The sequence below is a fragment of the Metopolophium dirhodum genome, chromosome 1 (genome assembly GCF_019925205.1).
Source record: "Metopolophium dirhodum isolate CAU chromosome 1, ASM1992520v1, whole genome shotgun sequence".
NCBI classification, from domain to species: domain Eukaryota; kingdom Metazoa; phylum Arthropoda; class Insecta; order Hemiptera; family Aphididae; genus Metopolophium; species Metopolophium dirhodum.
Window position 1 is genome coordinate 59701393 of NC_083560.1, and position 17498 is coordinate 59718890.

Sequence of the window (17498 nt, forward strand, 5' to 3'; positions counted from 1 at the left end):
ACAAAAGTTTTTTTGTTATTCAATTAACATATGATAATCTGTCGACTCATACTTCCAAAATAGAAAATTTGGCAATGGAATCAGTAACAGACAATATGGTTATGACGAAAATATGTTTAATTATTTTCACAGTGCTGGGGACTCTATCCCAGCAGGTGATAGGAACAGTGTTAATACAAACGATATTGAAGAGAGTTGGGGTACTTGACTCAGGAGCATCCGATCATACGTGCGGTAAGATAAATTGGTTTTATAATTATTACCAGAGGCTGTATTATTTTAATTGATAGACTTTTAGGCACATCGCACATGGACCTAAAAGCCAATACGTTTGGGTACAAATAGACACAACGTTTGAACACACATAGAATAAAAGGTATTTTATAATTTTACCTGATAAATCAGTATAATCAGAGAACGTTTGGGTAAACATAATACATAATATACAAATACAATATTAGACAATATAATATCTTTATTACACCTAAATTTAGAATAAACAAATACGAGCGCAACATTTTGTGTTGTGCCAACTAAACGTAAATGTAACATAACATGAATACATTTAAATAAAAAATAAATTAATTTAAGCTTGACAATAGTATTAGGAAATATTTATGACATCGCGGTCCACGTTATGTCGGAAAAAAATAAAATTGTATAATAAACAAGATAGCAGTAAATAAAATCAAATACGATTTTTGAATTAAGTACTTAGATTTAGGATTTTTGTAATGACCCATTAATTTAATATATTATTATGTTTATGTAATACAAAAATATTTTTATATTAGTTAAAAAAAATTTTAAAAAATAAATTGGGGAAACGATTTAATTGGTTTCACATTGACAATATTAATGTTATAATGTTTGTTCTTATTTTTTTACGTTTATCAGGTATTAGAACGGTTGCCGCTTTTTATTTTTTGCTTTGCTAAAGAATTAAATCGAAACGGTAATTCATAAAATAAAAACTGATACAGATTTTAAGGTAAAAATATTATGAACTATAGGTAGGTTGAAGTACTTTTTCATTATATAAACACACCTATTTTAAGTAACAGACGATACAATTTTCAAAAACACAATGTAAATATTTATATATAATTATAAATTTTAATTCAGAAAAATAATATATTTTAATTTTTAAATACTTTTTTTATACTATTTTATAATTCCTACATTTCTAATGTCCATCATATGTTAATATGTTAGGTTAGGTTAACAATTATATATTTTTATGATTTTATTGTATAACTTTAAAGTATTTTTCATAGGAATTTGTTGCAACATTTGAATCTACTTTTGAAGATCCTACTACAATTACTACACCTGTTCTTAAAATACCACACGAAAACTACGAAAAAAATAACGTTACCAATCTGTGGCATTAGGGTAAATGTACATAAGTTATAAATAGCAACTTTTCAGGAAGACAAATAATACATTCAAATTATTCGTGTAAATACAATTATTTAGTTAGATATCTTCTTATAGCATTTTTAAATAGTTTAAACAACTCACCTTAAATTACATTATTTATAATTCTTGTGAAAAATAAATTTACCCAAAAATATTAAACTTAAATCTTTTTTTTACATAAACAATGAGTAAAAGTACATATGTCTAGCGAGTATCTCAATTGTTTATAACTTGTAAATTTAATGAAAAGCTAAAAACAGTTTGATAAAAATAGTATAAGTATTATAGCAATAAGATACCTAGAACAAATTAAAAAATAAAATAAAAATAAAACTTCAGTCTCAATTTGAAATATGTACCTACCTATAAAAAACAAATTAGTACAATAGAACTAGAATAAAACAATTTAATAATAATTCATAAAATAAAATAATAAAACTTGTCTCAATTTTAAGTTATAGTTATTACAACTTCCTAACAAAAAAATTAATTCATTTTACAACATAACATTAAATAGTAAAATAAAAACAATAGAAACAAAGAAATAAGTTCAATGTTTAACTTAAGTTTCAAATTAAAATAATTGACATACAACAAAATAAAATACATAGCTAAAATATGTTATTTTTTGAAATAATTAAATATATAAATTAAATATTGTATTACGACTTCAATTTAATCATTATTAATTTATAAAATTCATAAATTAAATTCTTCCAGATCTGGATCAATATCACATTGTTTTTGAGCTGTGAATAAATGTTCATGAAATGCATGATAAATAGGGTCTATCAAAGGAAGTAGTGATAGCAGATCTTTTTCTTTTCATTGCTTATAGGTAGAGGACCGGTATAACATTTTTGTAACTGTAATTGTTTTGATGTCTTTCCTCTTCTGGCAAAATGTATGGTATTGAAAGGTTCATTACCATTTAAGGTATTCTTGTATAAAACTAAACCAAAATTTGTACCATATTGTAGCCACTGAATTCCTTGCCAAATGACTTGGTCACCTTATATATATATTTTTTAATTTGTTAGTTTGTTTTTAAAAGGGAAGCAAAATCAATACAATTATCCTGAGACATAACTATAACTTTACATTTTTTTTTTCCTGTGGTTCTTACTAGTTGATACCAATGATTTGGAATAGATATCACCATACCACCCTTCTTCTTCCTTTTTTCTATAGCTGCATGATCAATGTCACACTCCATGTATGTATGGCCTGGTGTGAAAAATGTATGGTTAATTGTTTTTAGTGTTTAGTGGTTTAGAAGAACAACTTGGAACATACAGGCAACATGATTATTTTTATTTTGGCCCCCACAAGTGTCACTGTAAAATGTAATCTCTTCAATATTATCAGAAATTTTTTCATTTAAAAAATTATATAAGAAAGATGCTATTTGATTAGCACCCCTGTCTGCAACCCCTTCATACCACATATAGCAGTAAGGTTATCCAGTTATACAATCATGTATAATGAGGTTGAAAGTCCATAGTTGCCTTTTATAAAAAGCAACAGAAGTATTTAAGTACGGAATAGGCAAACATTGTTGGAGATCAAATGTATAAATTTGTTTAGTGTCATCATTTTTGGCTATATCTTTATCTACTGATTTGCTAGTATAACCTTTATCAGCATCTTCATTGTGCTGTTTCAAATGCTTCAATTCTAATAATATCTTATTTCTTTCAATATCACATGTTTCTACTTGTGCTTTCATTTTGAGGACATCACATTTGTGGCATGTATCAAGTTTGGGTATCTAATTATTTTAATTCTTTTAAATAAATTGAAAAGTTTACTGAATTTTCTACTTGATTTTCATACAACTCAAACATTAAAGTTAAGGTAAATAAAAGATATTTTTTGCGTGTGTGCCTTCTGGAATAATGTGATTTATAAGCTTGGAAGGACTGAATATGATTTATTACCTTTGTGATTTGTTCAATAGAAGTTTTATTAGGAGGTTACTACATAACTTAACTTATATATATATTCTCATCAGTCATCACAGTTTAAAACAGTTCGAATTTGTATGTACATAAGTTAACATAATAATATTTACCCGAATTAACAATGATGAATTCTAAGACTTGTGTACTTTTAACACAGCAATAATAATAGTCTATAATAATAGTCTCACGACTTATGTTCTTATACCAAAATGTAAAGGAAAAAAACTATATACGATAACACGATAAAATCATTATGAGCATATTTTAACTTATGTACATTTACCCTAATGCCACAGCAATATTTGTCAAAATATATTAACAACACTGATAATAGTGATATTTTATTATTAGTAAAAATATATACACGACTTCGCAAAATTTATAGTTGTAGACAATTTTATTATTTAATAGCCACAAATTTTCAAGATTTATGTACAGCTTGTTTTCTTTTTTTGAAAAGAGGCGGTGGCAAATGCAGAAAGAAGTTTTTCAAAACTTAAAATAATTAAAAACTGCCTTCGAAGTACGATGAAAAAAATTCGTTTGGCAAGTTTAGCTATAATATCGATAGAAAAGAAAATTGCCAAAAAAATTAATTTGTCACATATAATGTCTACTTTACCTAATAAGAAGTCCAGAAAAATGTTTTAAGTTTATAGTCATATTTATTTAAATTGTTATTTGTTACAACTACAACTATTTGCTGATTTATTTGTACGTACATAATATTACAAGTATTAAATTAATAATAATAATTTATTATTAATTAAATAACTATAAAATGGTAAGATGTGTATTTAATAAAACATATTTATGTTTATATTCAAAGGTGGGCAATAACTAATTAAAAAGTTAAAAGTTACTATTTTGATAACTTTTAACTAACTAGTTAAAAAAAAATAGAATGTAGAAAATAACTTGGTTAGTAACTAAGTTACTTCTAACTTCTTTTTATAAATAATTGTAACTTAACTTAGTTATTTTGTTAAAATGAAAGTTATTTGTAAAATGTTATTTACAAAAATTTTCCTATTATGATTTATGAACTGTATATTATTTGCATTGATATTTCTGAGAACCGCCAGGACGGAAATATATCTACCGACGATTGTAGGTATGTATATTATTATATTTATTACTATTTACTATAATATACAATAATATAGACATATAGTAATTACTAATTAGTAGTATTATAGTGAATAGTGATTATTATTATTTATTTTTTACTTCTTTGAAATATAACTAGGAAGTTTATATTTTCTATGAAATAACAATGGTTAAGATGTATTTTACATTGTTACTAGTATACTGTGTACATTGATAGGTAATAATACAATTTCCAGAACGGACCTAATTAGTAATTTCTGATACAGTGATACTTATGCTGTGTTTTCTACAAACTCCACTCTACATTCCTATAATATTATATTGGTATATAAGAATTAATTGTTATAAATTTATAAGTCTCTATATTATATAATATCAGCTTATGTAGTAGTGTGTCAACTGGTGTGAGTGTGTGACTATGAGGGTTCCAAGTTCCAACAGTGAATTTAGTTATTCGTCAATGTGAGCGTTTGTTTTACTTTTTACCAAAACTAGTTATTTTCTTACGATGAGATAAAAAAAACGTTTATGAGTAAGTTAAAGTTATTTAAAAAAAAAAAGTAACTTAACTTTTAACTTAACTTAGTTATTATTTTCATGAAAATTTGTAACTTAACTTAGTTACTTAAATTCAGTAACTTTTTAAAACTAACTTTAACTTAGCTTAGTTATTTTTTATTTTAGGATAACTTAACTTTAACTAGTCAAAAAAATTGGTTAACTTGTCCAGCTTTGTTTATATTATTGTTTTTTTACAACAAATTTAGTAAGGTGAATGCGTCTTCATATCTCCACATATCATAAATATTTCACTCCCAGGCTCAAATTTTAAAGTTACGTCACTGACTTTACTCCTATAAGTTAGGTCACTAGGTCGAAATTTCCATCGCAGATCACTAAAACAGTTCACAGCAGTGTTATACGTTGAGGGCGCTGCGTACGTACCACCAGAGTTCGGATTAGATAAGTATTTCTTTATCTATATAAAGAAGTTGCGGCTCGTGGTTTGAACGACCCCTACTAAAATTAATTAAATTAAGAAAATTAATTATATAATATTCTTAATATTGCAAATTTTTAAATAGTAAAATAGTTATAAAATACCTACTACTTACTTTACATTTGTATATTATTACATTAATTGTCGTGTGCGAACTGGTTTTTTCTCTCAGATACCAGGAGCATATGAGTCGCCGTACGCATATACACACGAGCAGTGTTTGGACGACCGGCAGAGTCAATAATACAATATTCAAATATACTTGGTAATATCATAGGCTGACTGACCGTTTTCGTTCAGAATCGTTTTTCTTATACAATGATATTATATCAATGAATTCAAATTTAACACCATCCATTACAGTGACCCACTTGTAACCTACTGTACAGCAGAGCGACATCCACTTATCCACCTTTTTTTTTTAGTTTTTTTTCTATGAAAATCAGTAAAGTTGTATTTGTGGGGTCAAGTTATATTTAAAAATGTACAATACAAAATATTATCTTTATAAGTATACTCAATACTATAACATAATATTAGATGTTGGACATAACACGTTGCAGGCATCAAAAAATTTCAATTTTCATCATGTGTTGTAAATTGAAATAAAAATTCATATTAGTTTAAAATCTAAATTCCTTTATATCTGAAAAGGGCCCCCTAAATATGATAATGGGGCTCTTTTGAGGATGCCGTGCACCTCCGGCACCCTGCCAATTGCGGCACTGAGCAGTGTGATACATATTTGTCCACCATTTTAATTTATGACAGCATAATATGAATCTTGAATACTATGGCCAAGGTCCTATTTTAAATTGATTTTTAAAATAACACTTAGGTTCTCACAGCTTTGAGGTTTTTATGCTAGTGGAAATTACCAACAAGATACTGGTGAGCGTAGAGGTACAGCTCTCGGTCAAGTGTGTGTCCGTACGTGTCTTACGGAAGTAACTGAAGCTTTGAATAACCCTCAAATTATGAACAAGTATATTCATTCTCCAGCAAATTTGTTAGAACTGAATATTGTTTGTCGAAGGTGAGTTATACATTTTAATATATTAATTGTTAATAGTTTTTTTAAATAGTGTCATACAATATACATTAATCATTAAATGGATCACATTTATATACATTTAAAAATTCCATCTTCATTCATCATAATATTATATTTATTTAAATCGGCCAGTTAGTATTGTATTATATTATTTGAGCGACTAATTTGTTTTTATATACCTATATCTATTTATAATTATATTATATGTACTTTACACAATTTATTATATTTATTCTTAGTTCTTAGCAAATATATGATATTGTAAACTAATAATAGTTTGATCCTTATGGTTTTAAACATTAAGTTATTCAATTCAACATTTGAAGTTGTAAATCAATTTTAAATAAATTAAATGTAAAATATGATCTTGCTTATATTAGAGCAAATTTTTAATGTATCGTTGAATGTATCAATAAGCTTGAAACCTCTAATTTGTCCCTTGTACTCGTTAAAAATTTTAGAAGAAGTAGAAAACTCCGTCAATAAACTTCCTACTAGTGAAAATAGTAGAATAATTCAAAAAAATTTAAAAACGTTTTGAATAAAAATAAAGGATTAATGGCTTTAAAAGAAATTTTGAAAATACTTCAAGGTGACAGTGCTAATTTCAACGATTTATCTGTTCCAAATTATTAGCCGGATATACTAGCCAATTTTAAATATGCTCCAATAACCAGTGTTGATGTTGAACGCAGTTTTTCATCCTACAAGTACATTCTGACAGATCGCTGTCATAATTTCACAGAAATAAACATGGAACATACTTTGATAACTCATTGTTTTTCCGATTAACATACTACATTAAAATGTTAGTACTTTTTTCCTATGTATATCACCAATGTATCTACTATTTAATTTTAATAAAATATTTTTTACAATGTATCATAAGAAATTAAAAATTAAATTACGTTTTTGTATTGCTATATTATACATCTTACTTTTTGTTTATGAAAATTTAAATAAAATGTATAAATAATTATCACTGCAAAATAAAAACCAAATATAAAATTTAATAAAAATTGAAATTTTATTTTCATGTTTTGCCATGGTTTTTGCATATTTTGACTTTTTTTATGCATGTTAACGTGTATATTTTACAATTTAAAATGCATATAAATCCGCTCTTCAGAAATAATAAAAGTATTTCTGTTTGCAATGACATTTTTTAAACAAATAATCATTATGATAAGAATAACAAAATATTTTTCAACAAAGATCCTGCATTTTGGGTTTGTAATGAAACACTCATGATCATTTTGTTGTGTACAGTTTTCATCAGAATAAAAATATTGATTTCTCCAAATCCAAAAGAGAATACTCTGATCAAATTAAATACTTAAAGAGTGTGTTTGTAAAAGTACTAAAAAATGGACAAAATGTATAATTTTGTAATTGATACTATTTTTGTTCACTATATTTCTGAGTTTCTTTTTTTCTATTTATATTTCTAATATGGGCATTATGGGACTATGTATTATTATACAAACATTTTACTGGTAAAGTAAAACATTAGGCCAGAATATATTATTTTTAGAAGGTGCCTATTTTAAATATTTAATAATAATTTTAATGGTTCAGACTAAATATTGTTGGTTACTTGGTAATATGATGGTGAGGGGGGGGGAGGAGGAGACAGAAAAATTTAGCATACGGGTGCCAAAAAACTAAATACACCATTGTGTCTGACTAGTACCAATTTTGATAAATAAAGATATTTCAATGATCGTGGCTATGATTATTTGGAAGTGTTTTATTAAAAATTTTATTTTATAAGGAAGATAAGAAACATATTCTGCTTCCACTGAAGTAATAAATTACAATATTTATTATTCTTTTAACTATTTTAAAATTACCACTTAATCATAATAACATAAATAACATTATCACGTCATTAGCAAAATATTAAATGAAAAGTATTGTTTTACAATTGTATTGGAAACACAGTTTTATTAAACAACTAACTGAATACATAGAAAGCTTTTAAAACCAGACAAACTATAATTTTCTTATGTCCCTAGTGCATCACAATAAAATTATATTTAGTACCACTAACACCTCAATTGTAAAAAAAAAAAAAATTAAAATGTTATTATTTAATATATGATTGTAAGTTTAAATTTCAACTATTGTTTAACAAGATAGTTAACATCAACATAAATAAGCTATAAAGTAACACTATAACCAGTTATGGGTTTATGTACCGATTATATAATTTTGTTGAATTTCATACATTTCATAAGCAGTCTCTTCATGATGGGTAGGATCAAATTCGGCACCTATATAATCAATTTCTAATTGAAAAGGACCATCAGCTTTATCCGATACAGTAATACCAAAATTAGTAATTCTATATAATGGCAATGGTGCTTGTTTATCTTGTATCCGTCCTTTGCTGGCAAAAAAGAATTTTGAAAATGGTATCTAAACAAATCAATGAACAATAAATAATTATGCACCTTGTATTAAAGATTGATCTATAAAGGTAGTAGTTAAATACAGAATAGAAAATGTATTTAAAAAAAACTATAATAGACAAATTAAATAGTCAATATTTTACCAACATAACTTTGGTTATATCCCGCCGCGGCAAAGAAGGTCATATCTCTGTTTTCACAAAAATTTTTTTTGTTGTTTCAAGTGATCATATCTGTTTTTGTGTAGTTTCCGCGAAACTGATAGTAACATTAAACAATCAAAGACGTTCTATACAATAAAATGCAGTTACTACCGTCTTCGCAAGAACTACACAAAAAAAGTTATGACAACTTGAAAAAAAAAAAATTTGTAAAAACAGAGGTACGACTTTCTTTGTGCCGGGGGGCAATATTATATAATATTATCTAGTTTTGATAGTTTTTCTCAAATAAAAATTAATTTAGTACAGTTTAATAAATAGTTTTATAGTCATTTTTATTTATAATAAATTTGTATTGTTCTTTCCAAATTAATCAGTTCTAATATATTATATATTTAAATAATGAAGGAAACAGATTAACAATTTGGTAATTAATAAATATTATTACTTACTCTTGTGGTTTGCCAATATGGTCCACCTCGAGTATACAGTACAAATGTAAATACATCATTCCACATAATATCAAACTGTCCAGACACATGTATGTTTATTAGATAACTCCGTCCATCACCTCTTAATCGTAAATTGAGATGTGTGTAAGGACTCCAGTCCAAAAAACTGTCTCGTTGAAAAGATTTCTGAAAATTATGTTTAAATATGAACAGCATGCAATTTTTTTTGAATAATAAAAAAAGATGTTATAATATATAAAATGTTACCGAAACACGTTTTGTCAACATATTGCAATAACCGGAATTTTGAATCCTTCCATCCTTTGGGACTCTCGAACATAGATTTCCATGAAAAAGCCCATAACCCTGATGACCAATTTTTAAATCGCATTTACTAAAACCTTCAGCATGATCACTATCACTTGTGACAATCCAATGATCCAATGAAGATTGTTCGTAAAATCTCCAAAACACATCAACTTCTCCTGGAACGTTATAAATTATTATAAATTCTAAAATAGTAAAGAGGTTGTTGTTGTGACTGGGACTAAAATATTATATTTTGAGTATTTCAATTAAGAGGCGCTATACCCGCATGTGTGCTCTCAGTCTTACAAACACATAACATAGCAAATTGTATGCTCAGCAGATTGCATTTAGTTCTGTTAGTGTAAAAATTAGAGTGAATTAACCTCTTATAAAATTTAACGGTAAGATTATTATCTAGTGAAACTAATATGTTTTTTTTTAATTTTAATTTTAACGCAAGTTATGAGTACATTATATTTTCAATTGTTTGTGCATCTTAAAATACTCAACTTGCTTTAAAATAAAAATATAAAAAAACCCATGAGGTTCACTAGATAATACTCTTACTTTTAATTTTTATGAGAGGTCAATTCACTCTAATTTTTAAACTTTAAGAGCTAAACGTGATCTGCCGAGTGTACAATTTGCTATGTTATGCGTGTGTAAGACAGAGAGAACGTATGCGGGTGTAGCTCCCTCTTAATGTAATAAAAATATTATATCACCGTCAAAAACCATTCAATTAACAGTATGGGTACCTGCTCTGTAATCGAGTATGGGATCGCTTATCAGAACTTCTTGAATTTCTTTTTTCCATAGTTTGATTTCTTTTTTGAGCTGTTTCAGACCCAGACGGATTCTCTCGGTACGCGTGTCAGCGATCTCAAACCCAGTGTCGTAGCCGCTACGCTTGTCATACTCATGGAACTCAAAGGTCGTGGCCGACGTGTGCACTCCTCGTCGACGTGTCCAGTCTGTCAACGCCGGGTAGACGCCAAAGGACCCCTTCCATCGGTTCCGGAATAACACTACGGTAAACATTTTGACGCGCTGCATTGCAGGTCAAACACCGGACATGGAAATCGATTTTCGGAGTCTGCGGCTCAGGAATTCCCGAGTTTCGATTGCCGGACACACGAGTACACAACAGAATCCTAAACACTGAACTAGATGATCGTCTCCATAAGGTTCGAAGAAGTAATTTTAAGTTGTAACAAAACAAACAATCCGGTCATTTGTCGTTCGTAAATCGTAATTGGTATAGCTCAATCGCATTTCCCTCACGGCACTCGGCACTTCGGCAGTTCGGCACGACGTACGATTGATAGTATTATCACTTAGTCTTGTATTTGTTATCGTGGAAACGTTCCTGTTGCAGCTGTAGCTCAGAACCGTGATTCACATAATATAGATATTAAAGAATGGATAGGCCATATTTTGTGGCTTATCATACGGGAACGAACATGAAAATATTTTGAGGTTATAGAGGACTTAACACAAATAAATATATATATAATTATTGTGTATAGTTTATGATAAGACCTCTGCCAGAATGAGAGGAAATGATAAAAAAAAACAGTGGATATCGTAATTTCGTAATAATTTAGCGATAAGCGACCGCCGCGGCCGGTGACACCAGCAGCTTACGACTTACACTGCCTTGTTTTCACTTTTCACACTCATGTCTCGTATGTAAACCGGGCGATTGCAACGGTTAGTTTTTATTTTACTTCCTCCCGTTTTGTAAATCTACGATTTATGCCTAAACCGGATCCCTGTAAGAAGTTGGCTTGCGCTATTCAAAAATGTCTATCTGGTAAGTGTAAAGACTATAATAATATGTCGTACTTACTTACGACTCACTCGGCCGCAGTAGTGCAATTTTTCACATTCAGATTTTATATCTCAATTTATACGCACATGAAATCCGTAAAAAAATGTATTATTTATTCCCTTTGCAACGGTGGCACATAAAGGTACACCGTCAAAAACGTAGATATCTTTTTTTTTGATTATTGAGAAGATTTAAAAGGACTTAGGTGTCTTTTTTATTAAAGCGCTCGAGAACTGTCCGCTCACTGTCTCATTGCTATGTGTGTAAAACACTAAAATGTGTGTCAGTTTAAAATAAATATAATTATGATCATTTTATGGATTTTGAATCAATTAGATGTGCATAGGTAGTTATAGATATAAAAAAATTCATCGACCTAAAACTATTTCACTGTCATCAACAATGATAATATAACCATGTGCATAGTAGTAGGCAGATGTTAAGAACCAATACAGTGCTGTTGGCAAATAAAATATATTTACCATACTTTCCTATTATACAAGACTACCTTGTTTTGTAAAAACATTACAATCATGTTACCTAAGACACCAAAATGTACCTACTTTCTTATTATCATAGACAATCTTATATTAAACTATTTATATTTTTATTAACAAATCACATATACTTCTTTGTGAATATTTTTAATATGTATAAGATGTTAAGAGGACCTCGGACCCGCATATATTGTCTCCGTCTTACATACGTACAACATAACAAATTTTTGTTCACTAGTTTCAATAGTGTGCTGTTAGTATTGATATCATAGAGAATTGACCTATGATCAAACTTTTCAGTAAGAACATTATATCTCTGTTATTTTTTTGTATTTTAACGATATTTTAATTTTTAAGTGAGTTATAAGTATGTAAAATATTAATATTTGAAAATTCTCATAATTCTATTATTACTTGTACCATAACTTCTTTGTCTTTAAAAAATGAACCTATTATTTTGATCATAATTATCGTAAAATAAATTCAAATACCTCAAGTAAATGAAATTAATGACCTTGGTATAACATTTGATTCAAAATTTCATATTAATAATATTATTAAAAAAGCATAAGCTTCCAATGTAAAATGCATAGGGCTCCTTATTCTGATTATAGTATGATAAATAGGTTCTTCTCTATCTTACCACTGAAAAAAACATGAACTACTGAATTAAAAATTTCTTTACAAACTATTAAACAATATTATAGATTGCCCAGAACTAATAGAACGATTGTACTTCAAAATAAACTCTCAAAACTCTAGCCGTAAAAAACTTTTCTATCTACTGAATATAATATCAACTAAATATTTATCATTCTCCCCTTCTAATATTTTATTGTCTCTAGGAAACTATAAATAATGTAGATTTATTTCATTCTTCGCTTAATGATATTTCTTCTTATACTCATTAATCCTTATTTTTTATCTTTTATTTTTCATTATACACATTATGTACATGCAACTTAATTCATATACAGTAGAATCCGCTTATTTGGGACACCGCTTAATGGGGACAAATTGTCATAGTCCCGAACGGATGTATAAGTTTAATGCAATTTAACTTTGTTTATCCGGGACAAACCATCGGTTATAAGGGACAAAAATAAAATCGTTTAACTAGATATTTTGGTCTAAATTATCTACTTTCTTATCGAAACTGTAATTATCTAATCTTTACGGCTCTATTATATTTTATATACGCACGTATATGTACATATAATGTACATACAGGTAATTTACTTATATCTTACGTCAATTATGTCAATCATTTTTTTCTATTACCACGATAAGAGTCAACTAGCCTACGTATAAAATCGAAAATCTTTAGTTCACATTCTTTCGTCGATGTGTATTAATGTATGTGTGTTTTTATTAATCCCAGTTTGTGTTAGTACATAACAATATTATGTCTCGTAAAGATTTAACATTGATTGAAAAAATTTCTATAGTTATAGTTATAGTTATACTAATTTTCGGTTTATTAGTTATTCAGTTAGTCGGGACAGTTGGATAATGGGGACAAATAGGTCACCGCCCGATGTGTCCCAATTAAGCGGATTCTACTGTATATATTTTTCTTAAATATTCATGTAACTGTCTTGTATATTTAAAAAGTAATTTGAATTTATTCCATAATAAACAGTATTATTAGGAGTGGGTAATACTAGAACTATTGATACTCAATATCAGTGATATCAGTTGTTTTTTTTAAACTGATACCAAATAAAAAAAACCAAATCAATCAGCATAATATATTAATATCACAAATAGATTTATTGATGAGGTTGATGGCAGTACTATAGCTGATATCGGTTATTACTTATTTTTTAATATTGGTTCAATGTTTAAGCAAAAAATGTTGTTTTTAAAATATACCTGTTTTTATCAGTAGCATAAATCAGTAAACAGTAGTATCGGGCCATCCCTAAATATTATTATTATTATAGCTTTAATTACTTTTCCATAGGATATAATTTATAACATTTACAGCAATATGATTTATTTTATGCTTGAATTATATCTGTCATAACTCATAAAAATATAAAATACAAAATAATAAGTTATTCTTATGATTTGAAAAAAAAGTTTTAAATATAAAATAATAAAATTGTATTTAAATAATAATTTTTATTCACTTTTTTGTTTTAGAGAATGATTTTCAAGAATCTCGTTGTACCAAACAAATAGACAATCTACTAGAATGTTGTAAAAAATATCATACATTTTCACTTGTGTGTTCTGGTATGAAACCTAAACCAATAACTGAAGAAAACCAAAATATTAAGGTAAAAAAGTACCAAAATAAATTATTTGTACAAAAATGTTTAATTTTAATACATTTCCAGATTCTAATCATTAATTTTATGGTTTTTAATAATATTTTTTAAAAAGTACATATTATATATTAATTTATTAAATATTTTGATGAGCAATGATGTGTTATGTATGTTTTTAAAAAATTTAACATTGGGACATTGATGTCCCAATATGTATACGTATTAACCACTGATGTTTTTTTTTATTCTATAGGACAGTGGTTCTCAAACTGTGGTATGAGAAAGCTACATGGGGGTACGTGGATAGCAATGTAGTGGTAGTACAAACAATTAATTAATTAATATTTATGTTAATGTTTGTAAAAGATCTAAAATTATTTAAGGTTTTGTGTAACTAAATGCTAAATATATAGTCTTAAATGTACCTAAATTATTGTTTTTAAACATTATTGTTAAAAATATATTAACATTTTGAATAGTTTTATTTTTAGTCATTAGTGATTCATGACCGATCCATAACACATAAGTGGTATGAAAAAAAAAAGTGGAAGAATCTCTGCTATAAGGGGTTTTTTTTCTTATAAACCAACTTATTTATTTTATAAACTTATTTAGAACATATCATTGCTTAGAAATATATAGGTATTTTTTTTTAATTGTCCATTTCTAATCTGATCCCACAAGTAGAACCTGTGTATTTTCAATTCACTCCTCAAAGGGTTAGGGTGAAATACGTTTTTCTTGCATCATTTGTAATAAATAATTGTTAAATATTTAAAATATATTTTTTTTATAATTAGGATTAATATGTCAGCAGAACAGCCAAATCAACAACATAATTATCAACGCTTTTCTGATAGAAAAAAATTAAAAGACTTGCCATTTTACAGACGATATCCTAGAACATTTGCAATTACTGGAAGTACAATTGGTTTTTTGATATTGTTCAGTAAAGGCTTTTATGATCTTTTTAAACCAAATACTGCAGAGGATATAAAAAGGAAATTAGTTATCGAAAAAATTAAACAATTAAATCTTCAAAAAGAACTTGAGTAAGTTGTTATAATTTATTTGGTAGTTATTTGTATAGTTACTTGACTTTGCTAAAAATAAATGCTTAATGGCAAATTTAAAATATTAATGTTAAAAATAACTTATTGTAAATTAATAGCTTACTTTCTATTTTAAAAATCTATTAAATTTTTATTTTTACAGATCAAGAGGAGCTGAAAGAAAAGAGTGATGGATGCAGTTAATAAAGCAAAATCACGCTTTAAAAGATATCCTGAGCTTTTACTTACATGTCGCGTTGAAGGCTTAGAATATGCTGCATGTATTATAAAAAATGAAAAAGATTTAAAACCTAACTCTTGTAAAACCCAATTCATGAAGTTTCGGGAGTGTTTGACTTCAAATGCACTGAAGCTTAGTACAAAGATTTAGATGTGAATTTAAATTAGTTGCAGTTATTAGATAAAATAATATGTATTTCATTTGGCATACAGTATTAGCTTTCTTTATTAGAATATTAATGATCCTTTTCTCACAATGGTATGACAATGATGACACAGGTGTTCATTACACCGATATTGACTACAAAATATTCACAGATGCAGCTCAACACATGTGGGAAGGTAACTCTCCATACATGAGACCAACATACAGATACACTCCATTAATATCTATGTTACTTATACCAAATATTTTACTACACATCTGTTGGGGGAAGCTATTATTTTCAGCATTTGATTTGGCTATTGCCATTATTATACGTAAACTAGTTTCAAAATCCCATCCTGGACTTCGTAATGTGTGTGCATACTTATGGTTATACAATCCTTTAAGTATTGTTATTTCAACTCGTGGAAATGCTGATTCTATTTCTTGTTTTCTTGTTCTTATAACATTGCTTGCTCATATCAAAAGTCGTTATATATTATCTGCAATTTGTCTTGCAATATCAGTGCATGTACGGATTTATCCCATTATTTATTGTTTAGTATATTATTTGTCCATTGATAGTGATAATAATTATTCAGCACTATCTCAAATGATTCTAATTCGGCTTTTCCCTACTCGCAAAAAAATATTATTCGTTGTCACATTTATTTTGTCATTAATTGTAGTAACATGGCCTTGGTATTACTTTTATGGCCAACAGTTTTTGGATGAAGCATATTTATACCATAGTCGTCGATTAGATGTGCGTCATAATTTTTCCATTTATTTTTATTTTAATTATTTACTATCTAGCTTCGATAAAACATCAATAATATACAGTATAGCAACAAAACTTCCTTTATTAATTCTATTAGTGTCCACGTCATTCAAATTTTCTAGTACTAAAGACTTGCCTTTCTGCTTGTTTTGTTTATCTTTTATTATGGTTGCATTTAACACTGTCATGACTTCTCAATATTTTGTATGGTTTGTGTCATTTTTACCATTGTGTTATCCATTTATTAACCTAACATGTATTGAAATTATAAATTTGGTCATGATTTGGGTAGTACCTCAAATTGGGTGGCTTTCATTTGCCTATTGCTTAGAGTTCTTAGGTTTAAATACATTTCAATTAATTTGGATTGAATCACTTATGTTCTTTTTAGCCAATGTTAAGGTTTTATCAATAATAATTGATTATTATAAATATAACAAGTTAAAAAAAAAAATTGTAAAATAATTATTTTTATTGAAAATAAACATGTATTATTACTATTGGTTTGATAATTTTTAAAATTAATTTTCTTGGTAATTATTCAAGACCTTAATAATTTTAAACAAATAATAGAAATTTATTTTTCCCAAATTATTATAGTTTACCGTATTGAACTATTTATATATTTCTATATTTCTGATATGATTTCTTACTAGGACTACAAATATCTAAAAAGTAAGAGGGGGGAAGTTGGTCTATAAAAAATCAAAATAAATTATTTTCTTTATTGTCATATATCTATTACAGTTAATAAAATGTCTATCTATTATATTTCTATTTGATCAAA

General features: G+C 27.3%; 3 protein-coding genes across 3 annotated transcripts; 2 read left to right on the forward strand and 1 right to left on the reverse strand.

The window, feature by feature from the left end:
- Positions 1-8352: 8352 nt before the first annotated feature.
- LOC132934710 (complex I intermediate-associated protein 30, mitochondrial) lies at positions 8353-11219 on the reverse strand. Its single transcript, XM_061001038.1, has 4 exons — positions 10645-11219; positions 9845-10062; positions 9578-9763; positions 8353-8971 (listed from the first exon to the last, which is right to left on the reverse strand). Exons 1-4 carry the CDS (start codon positions 10940-10942, stop codon positions 8744-8746), a joined length of 930 nt encoding a protein of 309 aa, XP_060857021.1. The 5' UTR covers positions 10943-11219; the 3' UTR covers positions 8353-8743.
- Positions 11220-11485: 266 nt separating this feature from the next.
- LOC132940519 (cx9C motif-containing protein 4) lies at positions 11486-15395 on the forward strand. Its single transcript, XM_061008176.1, has 3 exons — positions 11486-11702; positions 14366-14502; positions 15384-15395. Exons 1-3 carry the CDS (start codon positions 11645-11647, stop codon positions 15393-15395), a joined length of 207 nt encoding a protein of 68 aa, XP_060864159.1. The 5' UTR covers positions 11486-11644.
- A 430-nt stretch (positions 15396-15825) lies between these two features.
- LOC132934709 (GPI mannosyltransferase 1) lies at positions 15826-17223 on the forward strand. The gene has a single exon (XM_061001037.1). It carries the CDS (start codon positions 15977-15979, stop codon positions 17174-17176), a length of 1200 nt encoding a protein of 399 aa, XP_060857020.1. The 5' UTR covers positions 15826-15976; the 3' UTR covers positions 17177-17223.
- Positions 17224-17498: the final 275 nt, after the last annotated feature.